The sequence below is a fragment of the Cryptomeria japonica genome, chromosome 5, assembly GCF_030272615.1.
Source record: "Cryptomeria japonica chromosome 5, Sugi_1.0, whole genome shotgun sequence".
NCBI lineage: Eukaryota > Viridiplantae > Streptophyta > Pinopsida > Cupressales > Cupressaceae > Cryptomeria > Cryptomeria japonica.
This window is the reverse complement of record NC_081409.1, coordinates 87453720-87474812: the sequence shown is the minus strand read 5'-3', so window position 1 is coordinate 87474812 and position 21093 is coordinate 87453720. Positions and strand designations below refer to the sequence as shown.

Here is a 21093-nt window from a genome sequence, read left to right as displayed (position 1 = left end):
AACTTAAGATTTATAATATCTAGCACATTAAGAGAAAATGTTGTAAGTGTAAGAGTGTGAGTGTGAGTGTGAGTGTGTATATACATATACATATATTCTTCTAAATGAAATGTTTATATACTAAAATTTATAAGATTCATTCGAACAGTATCATTTACATAACAACGTGCTTTTCCCTATGGTGGAATTCAAAGGCTTTTCACTATGTTGGACATCAAAACCAAGACTTTGTAGAAGGAATTGGCCATGGTTACTTATGGCATGGAGTTATTTGCTTTCTGCCAAAACCTAAGTTTAATGATTATAACATTTGTTGGTTTCACATAACCAAAGTGTTGTAGAGATAATCAATGCTTATACTCTACCCTCCATTGGTTTTGTGTTGATCTAGGTTGTGCGACATTGAAATTATTCATGTTGCCAAGTTTAAGGTGTTGAGCAACTACAAAGGTGATAAGAGTAGTTGGGCCCAAAAGAGAGCTCATCAACTCTCATGTCATGGGCGGGGTTAGCATCAGTCTACATAAAAGATTTAGATACTAAACTCTACAAGAAATATAGTCAAATAAAAGATGTGATATAGATACTTGCATTTTCAATAAGAACTTGAATTCAGCTTTAAGGCTGTCATGTAAAACCCAAATATTTCCAACCTGTCAAACTTTAAGAAGAATCTATAACCTAAACTGTCTAAATGGAAGAATTTTGCTCAGATTTCATAATGCTGGTTGATTGTTCTTTTCTGCCACCAATTAATAATTGTTTGGCCACAAAATGTCATATTTTTTGCTGAAGAAGCTTCTTGGATGAAATATTTCACATTCAAGTCATCTGGGAGCTTATCCCTTTAAGTGGAAGATAGAACTCCATTGTTTGTTTTAAGAAATTTTACCTCAAACTCTAACTTTGTGTATCAACATGCTACACTTCACATGATATTCAAGACATTAATTCAAATCACAAACACTAGGCAACTGTTGCTAAGGATTTTCTTTAGTGACTTAGTAGATCTACATAAGCTTTAATACAATTTTCTGATCAATGCACTTTTCTTAAAAATGATTTGTATGTCATGCAGTCTAGAGACCTTCTAACAAGCTTTACTCTGCTCTTTGCATGCTTATGTTCATTGCATTAAATTCTGCAGCTCATCGAAGAACTCATCCAAATAAAAGCCCTATAATAAAAAAAAAAAATAGTCATTGCTTGTATACAAACAGAACCAATGCACCTAATCTGATTTGCTTGCATAGGGACATAATACATCCTAATTTCATGGCATTGATATGAACATGGGGCCATTGGCTAAATGACAGATTCTCAAATGCCCAGGAAAAATACTTGCTAGAAAACAAAAGCTATTCACCCATTATATATCAGCAAATAACCAAAATAGCCAAAGTGGAAGCCATGTTCAACAACTGAAATTAGTAATCACCTCTCGCAAAAGGTTACAAAGGAGCACGCTTCATCTTAGCACATTTCTGGAACTACTATTGCAGCAGTCCATGTTATAGTATTACAATTTAATGTCATAAGCAATAATATATAATAAAGTAGAAGCTGCATCCATTAATCAAAGCAAAATGTCTCTATACACACTTTACAACTGCAGACACATGCAAATATGGGCCATTTCAAACAGCCTTTACATCTAAATATTCGACAACATCATCCAGAAACTAGGGATGAAGTATGTCAAGTGAAAGTGAAACAACACTAATGCCTTGACAAGAAAATAATATCAACAAGATGGCAACTTTGGATTTCTAAAAAGAGAAATATTTGCCAAAAATCCAACTCTTTAACACAACCTATTAGTACCGATAGACATAATAAACTTGTCCTCAAAGCTGAGATCTTCACCTGGCTTTAGTTTGCTTGCGCTTTGATTTGTTTTTGGACTGCTTCTGAGCCTCCATCTTTTGACGTGTAGCTTCAAATTCTTCTTCTGTTGGTTCTTCAGGTTGGTCACTAGAACCTCCATATTTTGCTACAAGTGATGAAAACATTGAATCCACTTTCTGTTTCCTGTCAGTTTGCCGTTGGGATATGAGTGCCATGAGGTCTGCTTCAGCAGCTCCTTTCCTTTTCCTTGCATAAACATTGCCACTCATTAATTGAGATCAAGAGGTAATGCATAACTGTTGACAAGAGAACACAAACCTCTTGACTAGCTATGTCTATAAAGCAAGTATAGAATAAACTGAATCAAATAATACCTGGCTGGGCGTTTGAGAGGGCTGCGAGGCGTCTGAGTTTTGTCCACTTCTGCACCCCATTGACGATATGCTTTCCATTCCTTCACTTGTCCTGAAAAGTTCATTAATCATGTACAGTGAATAATCAATTACAAGCTAAATATAGTAAAACATAAATATCTTCATTTAACAATTCCAAGATGCCAAAAGGACCTTGCAGAAAGATAACAAACAGTACTCCCGTGCCTAATACTTTGATCTTGTCTGGCTTTTTGGACCGGCAGCAGAATATGCCAAACAAAACTACAAACTAGATACAGTATAAATAATTTAAAATAGATGTCACTAGGTAGCAGGTGCAAGATAGAAAAGAGAAGGTACTAGAAGATGGCAGGGACGGGAAGCTGTCAGCATGCCCTCAGCAGTATGTTTCTATGTCAAGACCTACAAAGGTCACAGGTGTAAACTTTGTGCTGGTTAGAAACAAGGGGGCTCAAGAAAACAGCAGTTAACACACTTGATCTCTATATAAAAAGGATGGATCACTATCTTCCTTAAGATATCAACATAGAAACATGTCAACATCTTAATGGGGGGAGCATATGAGGCCTCCTTGTTGCCTGTAATCGTTCATTGATATACCACTGAAGTGGTTGTGCTTGTTGTATAACACCTCCTGAGGCATGGTTATCAATCTATCTCTAACAACTTGCATGGCATATAACCTTTGTTTAGATCATCTAGCATAGTGGCTAATTAGTTTGATCCCTTGAAGCACTGATGTTCTCTAGATCATCTAGCATAACACAACTTCCTAGCCAGTGGCATCCACATGACTCATCCAGATCTCTAGCATAACACAACTTGCTAGCTTGATCCCTTGACAAGCATGTTTTGTACTCTCTGAAGCATTGGTCAACTAGTATAGTGAGGCTTGCTAATTTAATCGTTGTTGTTTTCTACACATAACATAACTTGTTAGTATGATCATTGTTGTTGATTACATTTTCTCAAGCATTGATTACCTAGTATAAGGCGACTTGCTAGCATGATCATTTTGTTGCACTACATGGATCACCCAACATAACACAACTTGTTGGCCAATGGAATTCATGCCATCTTTATGGACCCCAAGCATAACACAACTTGCTAGTTGATGGACCATTGATCCTCCTCATCAGTGTATGCTCTCATCCATTCATAGAAGCCCACTTGTGCTCTTGCAATAACATTCCGAGAATGATACTAGCGGTTGAGACAGCCTTTACATCAAGGTATCTTCACCTAGTTGACTTTGAACCTTTTGTTTGCTTTGAATATATGTTATTTGAATGTTTTGTGTGGATTGATAGGATCCTAAATCTAGGGGCTTGCTTCCCTCAACTTAGTGTCATCCTATCCCTTGCATGTCTTGCTCTCAACTGCTCTCTCTTTATCTCTACTTTACTGCAAGTATGAAAGTAAGTTCATGCTCTTGCTAAAGTGGAGGTTGATATAATGTAGTAAATCGTATCCCTTTACAATTTCACACTCTATTTGGGCCCATACTTTAGTGTCTCTTTTCCTAGATCATTTTAAAGCCCTATTCTGCATTAAGTCTTTATTATCTATCCTACAACTTAACTATCGTCATATACTCAAATTAGGACTCGATTTAACATCACAAACTCCAACACTCTTTAACTCCCTTTCGAAAGCCCTATTTTGATGAGGCTACGCCAACCTAACACATGTCCCACCAAAATTCCCCCAAATTGCAACCATTGCTAGTGTCAACCTTCACAATTTGAATTATGGTTCCAATTTTTGTATTTGAACATTTTATGTTGACCTAAACTCAAAAATACATTGTGAACCCTGTATAAATCAATCTTTTATCATTCATAAAGTTCAGTTCTAAGATCAAGCATTCATATTCAATTCAGTCAAGAGCAGATCTGAGCACATTGAGCAGCAAGCTACAGCATTCTATATTCACTTACAGTTCCATGTTCATGATTTATGTTTTGTGATCATGTTATTGCATCAACAGTTGGATTTGTCTAAAGAGTATTGCATCATCACCTTTATGTGAAACTCCATGAGAGGGTTTCATACCTAATGTATAATCATTTCATTTCAACATTTTCAATATTACACTCTTTTTACACCATCATAGTTGTTGTGGAGGTGAAAACACCAACACGAGGTTTGACTTAGGCAAGCCCCTGTATAACACAACCATTTTTCCCTGTTTTCATGTGTGCCGGTTCAAATTCGACAACAAAGGAGGCTACAAGAGTGTATAGAAAACTGAGACAAACAGATTTAGATTTCAGACAAGCAAAAACACCAAGACTAGGATATCTAGCACACTTGTCTAACACTTTTTAGCCAAGATTATGGGAAATAGGCTAACAAGACCTCCTGACTACATCTATCAACTCACCTACTTCTTTAATAGGCTTACACTTTTTGGTTGAGTGATAGTTGCATCTTGTGCACTTCACAAAATTGTGTTGGTTCCAATATAATGACTTTATCACTCATGGTAGCAGTATGTGGTACCTATTAGTCCTCCAAGCCAAATATATGTGAATGTAGGAAATCAAATGAACTAGTTTGCCCACTCCACAACTATTGCAATAACGTCTAAGAAGATATGTTTATTGAGATCACCATCCATTCATCTAATGAGAAAGAAATTGACTCTTTTGAAATGCTTTGACTTCTTTGAGTTCTAATTGGGATTATAACTCAACGATATTTTTGTATTCTTCTCCAACACCAATGTCCAGATTCTATTCAATCTGAGGAAAACCAAGAAGCTTGTCACTAAAAATGGTGACCCAATGAATCCTTTCCTTCTCTCTAAAATGGCCTTAATGAATCTAAATGTTCACAATTGAAATTCTTCAACATCAAAAGAGCCTCACCATTGATCTCCAATTGAGAAGTACTTCTCAAAATTGTCTTACGCAATTTTGAGGCAGCAATCCTTGTTTTGATTAACCAAATCTAATTCAAGAAATTCAAAACAAATTTCAATCAAGGTTGTAATACTCAAACCCATCAACAGCATTCAACATTATCATCTCCTCATGAGGCCCACAATCCCACAAGCAACACTATGCAAAAACTTAAAGGAGATCGCAAATTAGGAAGGTAAATATCCTCCATGGTTCCACAAACCCATAAGCCTAAGCTTGTAAAAGTGTAGAAAGAAACATTGAGTTGGGACATTTTCTTATTGTCGTGAGAAGTTCACAAACCTACAAAGGATGTGTCCACGTGATACACAATGGAGATATGCAATACTCACAAAGGAGTTGGAACATCCTCGACAATTACACATTTACACAAAATGTAAAGAGTTTGTCAAGATGTAGGGATACAAGGGATGCAAGAAAACACCATATGTTAGGAAACGTTGCTTAAAGGGTCAACCATCACACACCATTTATATGAAAAGGCTTTGCAAAACTTCAAGCACAAAAGAAAGATGCTTTGATGCAAAGGTCCAAGGTCATTTAGGAAGTCACCAAATCAACAAATAAGGGCAGGTTACAAGACACGAGACATGTCACTTGACTCAACTCATTTGTCCACCCACTAGGCATCTCTCAACCCTTAGTCGGTTAACCCCAAATTTGACACAACCTCCCAAAATTCTTGAGGAACTTAGAGGCAGGAATATAGAATGGTTATACATGTCAAGAACAAGTCCCAAATGCAAAGGTGTGACCCCAAGATACTTCCCTATGAGGGTTGCCTTGTATTGGCTCATACACCCTAATAGCCCTACTCAGAGAGTTTTTTGGCAATAACTCACAAACCACTGATCACATACACAAAAAGTAAACCTTTTCAAATATCCTTTTCAGAGTTACACATCATATGTCAAAATCCCTATAGGTTTCTTTGGAACATAAGGCTCAATTATTGACTGGTAATTCTGTCCTAAGGCCTAATTAGAGCAGCAACACATGTATTTTGGCCATAACTTTCAAATAAGAATTGATCCCACAAAAAGGAAACTTGATTTAGATACCCATTTGGGCTTTATGCAACAGATGTCAAAAGGGGATAGGGTTTATTTGGAAGGTATGCCTAAAAAATGGACTGGTCCTAGTCCCAAATAGGCCTAATTAAGTCACTTTTACAAAGGAGATACCTCAAAAACTTACACAAAAACCAAGACAATAGTTCAAACACTTTTATTCTACCTCCAAACCACCAATTCTACCAACTTTTGGTGCCCAAGCATTCAAATTTGCTTCAGACCTACTCCAACCCTCATTCACATGCTTACTTGGCCTAACACATGATGATATTAGGCAATCATTGCTCCAAAGATGCATCCAACCTTGGTCCTAGCAAAAATGAATAAAAACCCATCTATACAAGACCTATCCCTACCATTCCACCAAGTTTTATGAATATCCCTCAATGGAATGGAGAGATTTTTACATTTCTTTGATCAAACCCTTATAAGTGTAGGGTTTCAGGACAGTTTCCTGAAAAATGCCCACCAAATGCACAAAACTCAACCAAATCTCACAAAATCAATCTTGAATGAAAGGTAGTTCATAGATCTTTCCAAAAAGTCCAGTCTTACATTCTGATCTGTCCAGAACGAGAAGTTATGACCAAAATAGCAGCAAATTTTCAGGAAATTACAAAGAAAAAGCTTCAAAATCTTATTGGATTCACCTTGTTTCCTTACAAAAAGCACCAACCAACTGCCTCATACCAAAATGAGGCTATTTAACATCCTGCCAACCTCTCCAAATGGCCTCCAACTGATTTGGGTCATTGACTATTACATAAAAAAATTGTTAAAAGTTGACAAACTTTCAGCAACTTTTGCCATACTTGACCAAATGACTCAAAACTTGATGCCTACCCCTAAAACATAATAAAATAGACATTATAAGACCAATTACATCATTTTCGCTCCATTTGGGTACATTTGAGGGAGTTGACCAACTTTGACCCAACTAGAGCCTTATAGGCTTACATGACTCAAATGGCACCAAGGTCCTACAATTTGAAATGAGATGATTACAAATGACTTGAGATGACATCAAATGGTCCATAGGACCTTATTACAACTTGAATCAACACAAAAACAAAGCAACATAACAAATGCCTTTGTGAGGCAACATTGTAACCCAGGTGCTCCTGCACCATACTTGCACCATGCTTCCCTAAGACTCAAAATTCCACACAAAACAACATGAATGCCATCTACAAGAACACAAAGGTGACAAGGACTTACACCAAAAACACCTTGTCGTCACAAGAACTACACATTCATACCTAAGTTCCAAAACTTGGGCCTTGTGACTCAATTTTTTTTCAAATAACTCCAAATGACTTTTGCAATGATTTGAAACTTATCTCACCATAAAGAAAACATTTTAAGCATATAAATGGGTTAATCCAAAGACTATTAAGAAAATTACAAGATCTAACACTAAACTTAGGCCAAAGATAAGATCATCACATGAGAAAAAGATTTCAAAAAAGGTAAAAGTTGGACAACAAGGCAACCTTAAGCAAGGTTTCCTTATCTCTTCCTAGACCTCTTACTTAAGAATGGCACCATTGTTGTATTCAAAGCAAAGTACTTTGGGCCCTTAAATTTTAAGGAATGCCAAAACACACTCAATCCCCTTCAAAGATGCAAACATTCTTGTAGGACAAGAATATTGATTAGATGCCCTTATATCATAAATGCACAAGTGGACAAAGATTTGGCTGGATACAACACTAGAATCATTGACAATCACAACAAATGGTGCTTCCATCCCCATTAATCTTGTCTCTTCACATCTTGACAAACATCTTATCTCTATATCTTTAGTGTCAGACCTATATTATTAGCTAAAGGTATCTTGTTTTCAAATGCTCAAGTAAGTGACCCTCTTGAAGAATTTGTGACCTAGACAAAATCCACTTAGACAATTTGGCAAACCCTTCTATGATAATTTATGAGGGTTTCTATTGGGGTCCACGTCCATGCTTGAATTGCAAGAAAACAGTACATACAACAAGAATAAATAGAGGGAGAAAGTCTTCAACCAAAAGTAACCATTTATGAACTACTTGGATTTGCCAAAGCAAATAAACCAAAATATGAGAACTAAAGTGACCTAGACAAAATCTACTTAGACAATTTGGCAAACCCTTTCTCCCTTTAATGATAATTTGGCAAAGCAAATAAACCAAAATATGAACTACTGAAACAATTTTAATGATCATAAACATCAATTGTCTAAAACAAATTTCATTTCAAGGGATAAAAAGCCAATCTTGCACCAACATATATGTGTATATTTTAATGTGTATATTTAATACAAATTAAAATACTAAGAAATGTAATAAAGCATTATAATATGCAGCCAATTCTTCTTGAACAGCAACATTTAAATAGTGAAAAGGAAAACGTACCTGCTTCTATTGCTGCGTCAATTATATCCTTAAAGCGATGGTTATCCAACTTCGGTTCACAGCACATCAGCCAATCAAAGACTCTACAAAGTTCATCTCTCGATTAATCACTTTCCAAATCATGTACATCTTTCATAATAGACAATCATGTACAATGGAAGTACAATATATTTACAAATTCATTGACAAAGAAAAGTAGGGGCTTAAAACTAATACCTATCCATTTTGCCTTTGAACTTTGTATAGAGATCTAGAAGATCTTTTTTTTCCTCCTCCGACCCTCTATATTTTGCTTCGAAGTCTAAAATGTCTTGCTCAGTGACCTAAAACAGATCACAGAGACTCGTGTTTGTCATAACAGAGCAAAATACCAAAAAGACACCTTATAACATCACATCCTAAGAAATTTAAACCGGAGAAACTGCCAGTACAGTTTTAAAGACAATATTTAGCTACAAGCCTACAACCATTGTCACTAAATCTAGATGATTATGTTCATATCCAGATGGATCAGAAATATTTGTCTGATTTGGTCTAGACTTTATAAGTCTTATAGAAACTTTACAATTTTTTATTTTTTATTTTTCATTTTTAAACGTGGATATTTACATATTTTTTACCTCCAAAACAAATACAATTTTTCAAATCTGTTAACCATGGCTACAACCATAACCATTCTCTATAATTCAAATGTGGCCGCCATCTAAATTCTAAACCCCATAAATCAGCATACAACTAGCATTAGTCACCTCTTTATACAACGTCCTGAGAAAATCACATAGATTCTGAACTGCATCCCCAGCAAGGTCCTGAAAAGATGAATAGCAATCAAAAGACAACCCTCATAGAACATTGACATGAAATTAAAGACATAAAAATAGACCACATCAAACAGCAGTTTACCTGGTCATCAACACAACCAGTCTCATCATAAAGTTTTCTCTTCTCTGGATCTCCAAGTATTGACATTACTTTTTGCAATTTCTGGAACTTTTCATTGGCATTCTACAATTCCAAATTTAAGAGCAACAAAAATCAAGCAAACATATATCAGTAATGCCAAAGCATCTCCTATAACTGCAAATTCAATACTTCCACAAAGTCTCCTTCCATGTATAAAAGGAAAAACCAGCACATACCTCGTCATTTTGATTTTTGTCAGGATGCAGCTGTAATGCCAACCTGTGGTAGGCCTTTTTAATTTCCTGTTGAGATGCAATCCGCTCCACTCCAAGCACCTGCCATCCCCAGTGAATGCAATCATTCAAAAATGGCAAATCACATACCACTTTTTCACATGGAATGAGCGGTGCATAATAAAGTTTATGCAAGGATGGCATGATTCTAAAACAAACATCAACTTTGGCAAGAAAGATATCCTAAAACCAAATATTTCACACAAATAAAAACATTCTACCAGAACTTAAGTAATGCTTGACCAAACTATATAGTGATACAAAAGGTCCGTGTCAGTCACCAACTATCAATTACAGAAAACACAAAAGGTTGCAACTTAAGTCTTATTTGAATAGGCTAGCACACCAATCAAAGGGGTGTAATAGTATTTGAACTGGATGGAACAAAAGAAGACACGATATCTAATTAAAGTTCAATTGCTCCAGTATATGAATATGTTAGATTCTTCTGGCATCAACTGCATAATGAGAACTTGTATAATACCTCTATTTTAAAAGGTCTAAAGTGCTATCCTTACAAGGGGCGACAAATACATTATGCTGGTTTATATTAAGTTAATGTAGCAAAAAATCTTTCTTGACCTTATCTTCTACAAAGTTCATGGAGGTCTTTATAAGGAGGCTCAATGGGAGAAGTAAAGCATGCTTGATTTGATAAAAGATTTATGATTTCTGGAGACAGAAACCTTCAAGAGTTCAAAGAAGGGTCGGACAGAAACCTAGCTCTTCCTAATGGGTGGATTCATGACAGAGTCTACAATATTGCCAAATTTGTGAAGTCTTATTTTGAAGACAAATTTGCAGAAATAAAAGATATTGCAGATCATAGGTCTGGCAAAATAATACAAAGCAGTGACTTGTAGTATCGCAGATCTAGAATCTGTTACCCCCATTTGGAGATTTAGTTGGATATAGCAGAAAAAAATTGCAATAATAAAACAGACCTAAACCTGGTTACCCAAAGAAGGGATGTGTTCATTCGATATGCCACAAAAGCACAAAGAGTCATTAAGTGTCACAAATTAAAGAATACAGAGTCATTAAGTGTCCCAAGAAGTGTGTTTTTAAGTAATCCAAATAATATTTTTTAAAGAAAAATATAGAAACTGGTGCTGGAATAAAATCCAACCCAGACCCAGCAATCCAGAGAACGCATGCCTTTATTATCTCAAAAAATAAAAAGTTATACTTTAATAAAAGAAATGAATAGGTGTATGGAATAAATCTAAACTGAACTGAACTACAGACACATTTTAACTAAGTATCTTCAAAGATTCGAAATAAAAATAGGTCCAAAGAGTTGTAGTCGAATGGCTTAAAATGCCTAATCATAAGAAGAGCAACTCAAGTTCAAATCACAATTCCACAATAAACAGACGAATAACTGCATGTAGCAAGCCTGACTATTATGTATTGGACTCTCAAATCAGATCAATTGACGTAAAAAAAGGTCCAGACAACTACTCTGAGAGGAGAGACAGGTAATCATTGTATGTATTAGAAATATAAAAGCTGAGACAAAATTATTGATGAGCTTGGTAATGATTCACCTACCCTAAACCCGGATATTTAAAAATAAAATAAAATATAATAAGATATATGGGTGTTGCCAGTTACTCAATGAATGCCTCAAAAACATTGTTTGAAAAAAAAAAAAAAACTCAAACGAAACTAGTAATGGGTTTGGGAATGAATGATCAAAATTTAAACAAACTAATGGTTGTAGAAATTCAATACAACTAACCAGAGAAGGCAGGCATACTTATAAAGTGTACAAGCAAAAAATTAAAAATTAACAGCTATTCGATATAAATATGAATCTAACCTGATAAAGGCTGCCTTGTGTAGTATCAGGGGTGACGTTTTCAGGGTGTGAGCCACTTCCTTCCTCCTCTGAGGCCGCATTTTGCTGTCTATTACTCTTCTTCGGCTTTGCCATTCTGTGAATGCAGCAATCAAATGCAAAACGCGCTGCAAAATGTGGAAATACCAAAGGCAATTTGAGAGAATTCCTTGAATGGCTCCTTCTAAATACTAAATGCATAGTAGCTCTTCCCGCGCTTTGGAGAGATGTTGGACTTCATTCTTTCTCATTTCAGATTTTGAAAAAAAGGTTATTTGCCTCCAACGTAGTGGAGAAGGATTTTGGAATGTAAAGGAGGGCAGGCGGTTTTGTATTGCATTTAAAACTAGGGTTTATTACTTTTCCTGCGGTTGACAAAATATTTTCCCAAATCGTGAATTACATCCCAAATGAATTACATTCATATAAAATAGGTTTGGAGCATGATAATTGTACAAGATATCTTTAAATAAAAAAATCTATTTAGGAATATCTGTTCGAAGTTGCTTAAGACGTGAAGCATAAAAAATATTTAAACAAAATAATACTGTAAAACTTTTTTTAATCTATGTTTATGAATATTTTAATGTCTTTAATCTTTTACATATATTGTATATTCTTTTATATTTTATAGTTTTTAATTTAATTACACTTTAATTTATTTATTTAGTTTTGTATTTAATAAGTTCAAGATTTTTATGAAATTAATTATTTTTTAAGTTTCAGATTTTAACATAATAAAAATTGAATCGTATAATTAAAGAAAAGAATGTTATTATTTTAAAATATCTAGATTTTTATATAATTAATATTAGTTATAATTATACAATAAATATCTAATATATTAATCTAATGCAAATTAAAATCATAAAAATGAAAATAGTAGTACTTGTTAAAATTAAACTTCTTTACATGTTTGTCAAAGGTAGAAGTTATGTGGACACCCATAAATTGTTTGATCATGTGAACAAAAAGAGAATGTGATGACCTCTCATGGAGTAAAATTATTGCAATGTACATTATTGCATACCCATGAGGAGAAATTAGGGTAAAAAGAGTAAATGCTTATCAGAAGTCATCAAATAAAATTAGTTGTTCTAGATCAAAGCCAAGTAAATTAGACTATATCAACTAAGATATTTTCACATTTATATTTAATGATTTGAGCCTAACATTAAAAACTTTCTGAATTTTCTCTCCACTCAAGCTATGTGACCATAACTAAGATAATTTAATATTACTCAAAAAACACACACTAAATAATATATTTATACCTTATAGAATGAATATAGGATTAGAACATTGATGAATTCTTCTCTCACACTAAATGGATGGCATATGACACCTCTTCAAATGAACAAGTTGGATCTACTTTAATAACCATTGCTTACTTAAGATTTTGTTTGATATCAAAACAAAATTATCAATGCAAATCATGCATATTTGAAATAGATGAAATCAAAACTGATATTTGGAAGCTCTTCAATGGTTGAATAGGCATGCCAATCCTACAACATGACACCAATATACTATGTAGAACAAAAAATCAATGAAAGACGTGAGAAAGTCAAGTTACGAAGCACGCCACACAAGGTAGGGTAAGTTTATCGTGTAACCAATTTCAAAAGAAACCATCTAAAAGAAAATCTTAAATAAACTATGTCTTCCAATTGTTTTTTTTTTAATAATTTCTTCATTGAGTGGCTAGAAATTATATGAATTGGGTATATATGTTTAACCAAAGTAGTTTATTTTTTTCCAACAATGAAGATTGTGCAACACATACTTTACCTTGCACGCTACAGTGTTTTGCATCCAAATATATGATGTACAATAATAAGTACAAATGCAAGTATACTTTTAGTTTTTAATAATATATTCTTCAAGTTCAAAGTACTTACTTCTTAAAAATCCACCTCCATATTCACATCAAGAAGGGCACGACAATTACCAGAAGAACAAGCCAAATGCATTTAAACATAAACCTCACATGGAGTATATTTTTTCCCTATGTTAATTATTTCATGACACAATAGATACCATGATGGCCATCAACAACCCTAACAATGCATGAACTAAAACTCCATTGATCATCTCATGGACAAAAAATAGGTAATTGCCAACGGGTGTGCCCCATCTATTGAGATCATCAGTTGTTAGGGAAATTTTAATTCATTATAACATCAACAATTTGAGATCGTTCTATTTCTCAAGAATAGGGGTATGAAAAAGAAAAAGAAAATCTCTATTAGGTATAAGTGATTTTGTTGTCCAAGTATTTAGCTTTTGTTTAATGTTTTTACTATAAAAATTATTATTTATTCAATAATTAATAGGCATTTTAATGATGCTAGATAGTTGAAGTTTTCTTAATCGAATATGTCTATAAAGTGTATTCAATTGTCATTGGTCTATGTTCTTGTGTGATTATAATAATCATGTTCCATGAGACACTCGCACTCACTAGGATTGATAAAAGATGGGTAGGGGCTCAAAACTTCTCTAGATCATTTAAAGTTTGTGTAAAATATCACGTGTAATCCATAATAATTCAACTTAGATAATACCACATGTAATTCCCAACTAATAATTTGATGCAAACTATTGTCACCTATTCCTCCATCACAAACATGGTAGGAGAAAAATTTCTCCTTGTGAGGATTCATATCATAAATAGAAACAAATACACCATATCATCTAAGAGATGCATTATCACCTAGTCCATCAAATAGTAAACGCTAGTATCTCCAAGTAACACTAAATATAAAACCATCGTCATAAATATCATAATGTATCCACTTATACGAAGAAGTATATCAAACATGAAAACATGAAGTATCAAGTCATGAAAAGAGTCCACCAGAATCTATCATAACCATCGTAGAGTACGAAACATGGAGGCTCTCTCTCTCTCTCTCTCTCTCTCTCTCTCTCTCTCTCTCTCTCTCTCTCTCTCTCTCTCTCTCTCTCTCTCTCTCTCTCTCTCTCTCTCTCTCTCTCTCTCTCTCTCTCTCTCTCTCTCTCTCTCTCTCTATATATATATATATATATATATATATATATATATCCCTCCTCTACCTCTCTTTCTTTCTCTTCCCATATATCTCTTATATCTCTATCTCTCTCTTTCTCTTTGCATATATCTCTACCTCTCCCTCTTTCTCTCTCCCTCTCTTTGCTTATCCCTTTCTCCATCTCTATTTGTCTATCTCTACTCTCTGTATTTTTATCTTTCTATCACTCTCCCTCTTCAGTTTTCCATATATCTCTTTATCACTCTATCTCATCAACTATACCTCTCAATATTTTTCTTCCTCTTTGTCTCTCTATCTACTTATCTTCATATTCCTCACTTCCTTATCCCACTATTTTCCTCTCTCTCCCTCTCCATCTTCTCAAAGCTTTATATCTATATCTATTTCCCTCTTTCTATCTCTCTATATCACTTCCTCACTCTATCTTTGTCTTTCTACGTCTCTCCTCTCCTATTCTCTCCCTATCTCTTTATCTCTCCCTATACATTCCCTATCCCTACCCTTCTCCCTCTCCCTCACTACCTCCTTCTCCAACTCCATATTCATGTTCCTCTATATCTCTATCCCCTATCTACCTTCTCACTCCTATCTATCTCTCTCACTCTTACACTCTCTATCTATCCCTCTCTCTCACTCTCTCCCTATTGTAGATATAACACGAGTTTGTTGGTAAAGGAGGTTGATTATCTTTCTAATTTAAAGGCTTTGTTTCAGTCATGTTTAGCTCTAGTTCCTTACCTTTGTTGCACAAACAACATCATTTTCTAAATGGACTACTAATTAACCTCATGCACTACAAAAATGTACGCAAAAAGTAGACCATGCATTTTTTTCCAATTGACCTTCCACAACCTCTTCGATGTACCCATTGCACACCAAGGTACAATTGCTAGCATTATACATTCAAAATGTCCACCTATACTAAAGTATGCAATGTTTGATTTAGTGGGTAAGTAGTTTGGTTTATGAAAGGATAAAATTGGATTCAAAGTTGTGGAATAAATACTTTAAAGTTAAGTATATTGATATGTTTGGTTAGAATGTTATTCATAGTGAGGGATTTGGTATTTAATTGTTGTTGTTGAAAACTTTCACAATAGTGTCTACTCCAAGATAAAAATCCGTACATAGAAGCTTTTAGATTTTATTTATGAAATTAAAAATTGGATGTGAATGGAAATCCACTACAATTTCATCAAATCATGTATCTCTTTTTTTTTATTGTATAAAATAGGAACATATCTATCCTACAATTTATTAAACATCATAAATTATTTTAAATAAATAATTGTTTACATGTAACAAATATAACAAAGTAATATAATTAAACATAAAAAAAGATTTCATGTCTAGAGTCAAGGTTGATAATGATAAATAAAAGTGTGAATTTATATGAAGAAAATAAATGTATTTAGCTTCAAATTTGATGTTGATGTGACTATAATAGATGGTGCAGATGATTTGTCACTGTGCCACACCTTGAGATGTGTATAATAACCACTATTGAACCAAAAAGTCGATTATTCAAAGCTTTGAATTGATTTCATGTTTGTGGAATTGACCCATAATCATAGGATAACCATCTTGCCCACAAAATTTATTTAGAAGATTATGCAATCTAAAATGGATTTACCTTTATGTATTAACCTAAGATAAAGAGATCGATAGTGTTTACAAATGCCTTTTAGGAGCTAACTAGGCAAGGTGTATTCTCATTTGTTCAAACCCCTAAGTTAACCAATTTAATGACTTTTTAATAACAAGAGATTACATGACAAGCTATCATAAAATATGCTTAGTCATGTGTTTTGAAATGTTTGATGCTAAGTGATGATGCGATGCTCTTTTAAATATGTATATTGATAGGTGCAAATTATGAGTTATATTCTAGATAAGTCCTGGAACCTAAATATGAATTAAGGCGTATACTTTTATACAATACCCTAGAATGTGAATTGAAATATTACATGATCAATTCAATAGGCAATAGATAATTGGAAGGGAGTAACACGGGCCCAAAATCAAATTTGAATTTAAAAATGTAAGGGTTGATAAATTGTATCGTACAATCTAGCGAAGTTAAAAATAGTAAAGCATGGATTGAGTTCAAACCTTTGGGATGTTGGGGTTCAAAAAATAGCCAAAGCTCAGGCAATTTGTCAACTTTATACATAGAAGTATACCATATATATTCTAGCTATTACACAAGGGATGATCAAGTTAAACTAGACCCAAAATAAATGGCAAAATCACGGGGTGTTCAAAATTAGCCATTACATTTTATTCAGATTAGGGTGTCTCGACCTTTTGCGAGTCCTAGTATTTTATTTAACACTTAATTATTTGTTTTATCCTAATTTGTATGCCTACTATATTGTATCACTTTGTGGGACCTATCGAGTGAGGTGGCATCCTACATGAAGGTGATAATTTTGGAAGTGGGTGACCCAATTGGTGGACCCCATCCCATAGCTAATTTGGTGGCAATTTCCATGTCTTTTAAGAGTGTTGCGATAGATTTGTTGACAGATTGATATATAACTGATTTATTACAAAAGCAAGAGTCAAGATGACAAATCATGAGTTAACTATGATAGGTGGACTCCATGCAATGGTGACACCTATGCATGCAAGGTATTTGTTTTATGCAAGTGTATTACATGCGTAAGGAATCTTCTATGTGAGGATATAAGTGTTAAAAATGGAAGATACCAATTAGGTAGGTCTCATTTATGACATTGCACTTCATGCAAGGTTGATGCATGCTTGCAACTGTTGCGCATGTCAAGGAGACTCAAGACAAGCATGCAGACATTGCATTTGTATCATGTGGAAATCTTAGTCATCCATCTTCTCACATGAAGTTATATTTATTTGGTACTTATCATTCTACATTAAAGTACATGTTTAAAGTATTTACGAGTACCATTATGTTGTCATAATCACTCTAAAAATCTTGTTTAAGTTAAAGAATCATGTATGGGCTTAGCTAAAAGAATGTATTGTAATCTTGATTGTTTACTGATAAACAATTGGGTTGTGCTTTTGGAGTGTGGAGATCTTCTCTTGAAAGGGTTTTTCCCACATAAATATTATGTTGTGGTTATCACTATTTTACATATTTTGTTTGAGTTAAATGACTATGCATATGAAATTTTAACTGATAAGAGTATCAAGAAAAATTATATTATCTCCATCACTTAGATTGGTGTAGGAATTTAATTCTAAATTCACCCTACTTCCTTTTCAATTAGTACTAGATCCTGGTCAATTTTGGTCTCGTTGGGTAAAGGGTTTTTTGTACTAATCTCCATTTCGTGGGAGCTTTTGTGGAAGAATTTATTGTCTCTTTTGTAGTAGAAAGATGGAAAGAACATCCAAAATGATTGAGATGGAAAATTTTAATAACAACAATTTGAGTTGTGTAAGCTTGAAATAGAAGACATGCTTGTAGATAGAGATCCATGGATTGCAATATCCAATGTAAAAATTGTATGCTAGTGTGACTCAAGAGAATTGGGAGTAGTTGGATCAAAAAGATAAGGGTTTGATAAGACTATTTGACAAGCTCTATGTTGTTGAATATCTATGAAGAGAAGTTTACAAAAAAACCTATGGAAAAAATTGTGTGAAATTTATCAAGCTAAATCCTTGGTAAATAAGTTGTTGGACTGAAGAAGTAGTTGTATTCTTTGAGGGTGGAGGAAAGAGGATTTGTGTTTGATCACATAAAAGCATTTAAAATTCTCATTTCCCAATCAGGCTTTATTGGTGCAAAGATGGAGGATGGAGATCATTTCATGACATTGTTATGTTCTCTGTGAGACTTGTGAGATCAAATTTTGATGGTCATTACTGGTACCACTACCACATTCAAGATGGATAATGTAGTTGCATCATTGATTTTAGAAGAGATATAGAGAAATATTCTGAGAAAACTAAGATGGACCTTGTTCATGGTAGAATGAAAGAAAAAGGAAAGAAGGACAAGAAGTCAAAATCCAAATTCTCAAGGATATCTAAGTCTCTTGAAAAGTCCAAGGTGAAGTGTTGGAACTATGAAAAAATTGTCATTTTCTATAAAGAATGCAAGGAGGAGAAAAATAAGAAAAACAGAAAGACACATCTAATCATGATTTAGACAAATCTTCACAAGATGGTGAAGCACTTTTGGTAGCTTAAGAAATGCATCCATCTAAAGATGTGTGGTTAATAGACTTGAATAGGTATTTTCAGATAACCTCACATAGGGTTTGGTTCTCAAAGTACGAATAAGTTCATAATGAGAAGGTTTATTTAGTTGATGACCCTCATTTGAGCATTGTTGGATATGGAAGAGTCAAGATTTGATTCCTTAATGGTATAGTGAAGGGTATTAATGGTGTGTTGTATATCCCAATTTTTTCACGAAACCTCCTTTCAGTATCCAAGTTGATCGATGCATGTGTGTAGGTTGTTTTCTCAAGTGGAGGATGCAAGATGACAATAGGATCTACGGTGTTGGTTAAGCATGATCAAACTGGGACCTTGTTCAAATTGGACACATGAGCTTTTTAGTAAAATATTTATTTTGATAAGCCAAAAAAAAGCCTTAGTTTCTTCATCCTCGCCTTCAAATAGAGAAGTGAATAAATATGTTGCATCTATAAGTTTCAATGTTTGTGTATTTTGAGTACCTAAGGGTGCTCACTCCTTAGAGATGATGCTTCCAATTGATAAGCCAGTGTTATATCACCATATAGTTGGTCACATTGATGTTAAGAGTCTTATATCCTTCAAAATAAATGTCTAATAAAGGGGCTTGATGATAGTAATCTTAAGCTTGAATTTCATGAATATTGTGTATAGAAAATAAAATTATGCTCAGTTTTACCATGGAACTCTCATATATCTTCTAGAGTTTCGGACTATATTCATTTTGATGTGTTTGGTCCTATTAGTGTTTCTTTGATTTAAAACTTGTATATTTCATTTTATTTCTTGATGGCTATAGTAGAAGCATATTTGTATATTTTCTCAACAATAAATCAGTAGTCTTTAGATAGTTGAAGGAATATAAGGCTTCAGTTAAAAAACTGACAAGTAGAAAGATTGAGTGTTTGTGATTGACAATGGTGGTGAGTTTTATTTAACATAATTTGACAAGTTCTACAGAGATCATGGATTGAGAGCCATTAGATGAATCCATATATCACTCGGTAGAGTGGAGTTGAAAATAGGATGAACGGGATGATGATGGAGATGGCTAGGAGTATGTTGAGAGGTGCTAGCCTTCAACAAAAGTTTTGTGTTAGAGTTATAGCCACTACCTTTTATTTGATATAGATGATAAACTTATAAGGCACTGGGAGGGAGGGGGTTAATCAATGCAAGCAAAAACTTAATAAATCTGATAGCAACTTTCACCAACTTGAAAATCAATAAGCATGCAAGAAATATAACCACATAAGAAAACATCCAACAAAGCATGCAAACCATAACACAATGATTTTTCACGTGGAAACCCAAATGGGAAAAACCACGGTGGGAATTAATACCCACAAGGATCTTCTAACTGCAGTATAGAGATCTAGTCGGTTAAGGTCATACAACCACCCTGTTAGGGGCACACTCGATTAAGAGCTATACAATAAGGCTTGTTAGGACCCAGCCCTGTTAGGAGCTACCCACATTACTGGGATTTACAAACACAAGCTAATGTGTCACTTGGTTAGAGGATTTCACCTTCGGACCTTCTAGGATCCTACCGCACCCTATTAGGAGTGACCTTGTTAGAGGATTTTCTTGCTGCAACTGTTAGGAAGACAACAAGTTCAACTGATCTGAAGTTAGCACCTGTGTGCCTGATTAGATCTGCTTTTGCTCAGCTTCTATCACTGACTATACATTAAAACCTAACTTCTCCTTCAACCGTACAATCAAATTCTCACTCTTGATACATAAAATCATACAACTTACATCTCCTTATAAAGAACTCTGTTAGGTCGGTTAAGAACCTTGGAACAATTCCCTAGGTTCATTGAATCTAGTCACCTTTTACATTCCTGCTCATTACACTTTCCTCTTGTCGGCAAAATAATTCATTACTTAAAAACATAACAATAAGTCTACCGGTTACCGATCAAACTAACTCTGCTATTCCGGTTCTCTGTTCTTCCTAACTGTGACTGGCAAATCCATCATAACTCACTCAATACACCGAATTTGTTGATGTGGTTTGGAACATAGGTGCATGTTCCTGTCTCCAACACTCCTATAAAACCGCAACATCTAACTCTTCTCCAATCATCCATACTAGTCGCTTGATCATCGCTCTATTCCTGTTTACCAATTGACAACAACTTAGCAGTTTTGTTGTCTAACTGATTCCACTATCGGTTAGG

At 34.3% G+C, this 21093-nt stretch overlaps 1 protein-coding gene across 2 annotated transcripts; it reads right to left on the bottom strand.

Annotated features, from left to right (window-relative positions):
- Positions 1–1547: 1547 nt before the first annotated feature.
- On the bottom strand, positions 1548–12096 carry LOC131054714 (chaperone protein dnaJ 6). 2 transcript variants are annotated; one of them, XM_057989283.2, is made up of 8 exons: positions 11658–12096; positions 9776–9874; positions 9540–9641; positions 9386–9445; positions 8853–8959; positions 8637–8719; positions 2223–2313; positions 1548–2094 (listed from the first exon to the last, which is right to left on the bottom strand). In XM_057989283.2, exons 1-8 carry the CDS (start codon positions 11874–11876, stop codon positions 1863–1865), a joined length of 993 nt encoding a protein of 330 aa, XP_057845266.2. In that variant the 5' UTR covers positions 11877–12096; the 3' UTR covers positions 1548–1862. The 2 variants fall into 2 exon arrangements, with proteins under 2 accessions (XP_057845266.2, XP_057845267.2); XM_057989284.2 differs by having other exon boundaries at positions 1548–2088; positions 11658–12094.
- Between the last annotated feature and the right edge of the window lie 8997 nt (positions 12097–21093).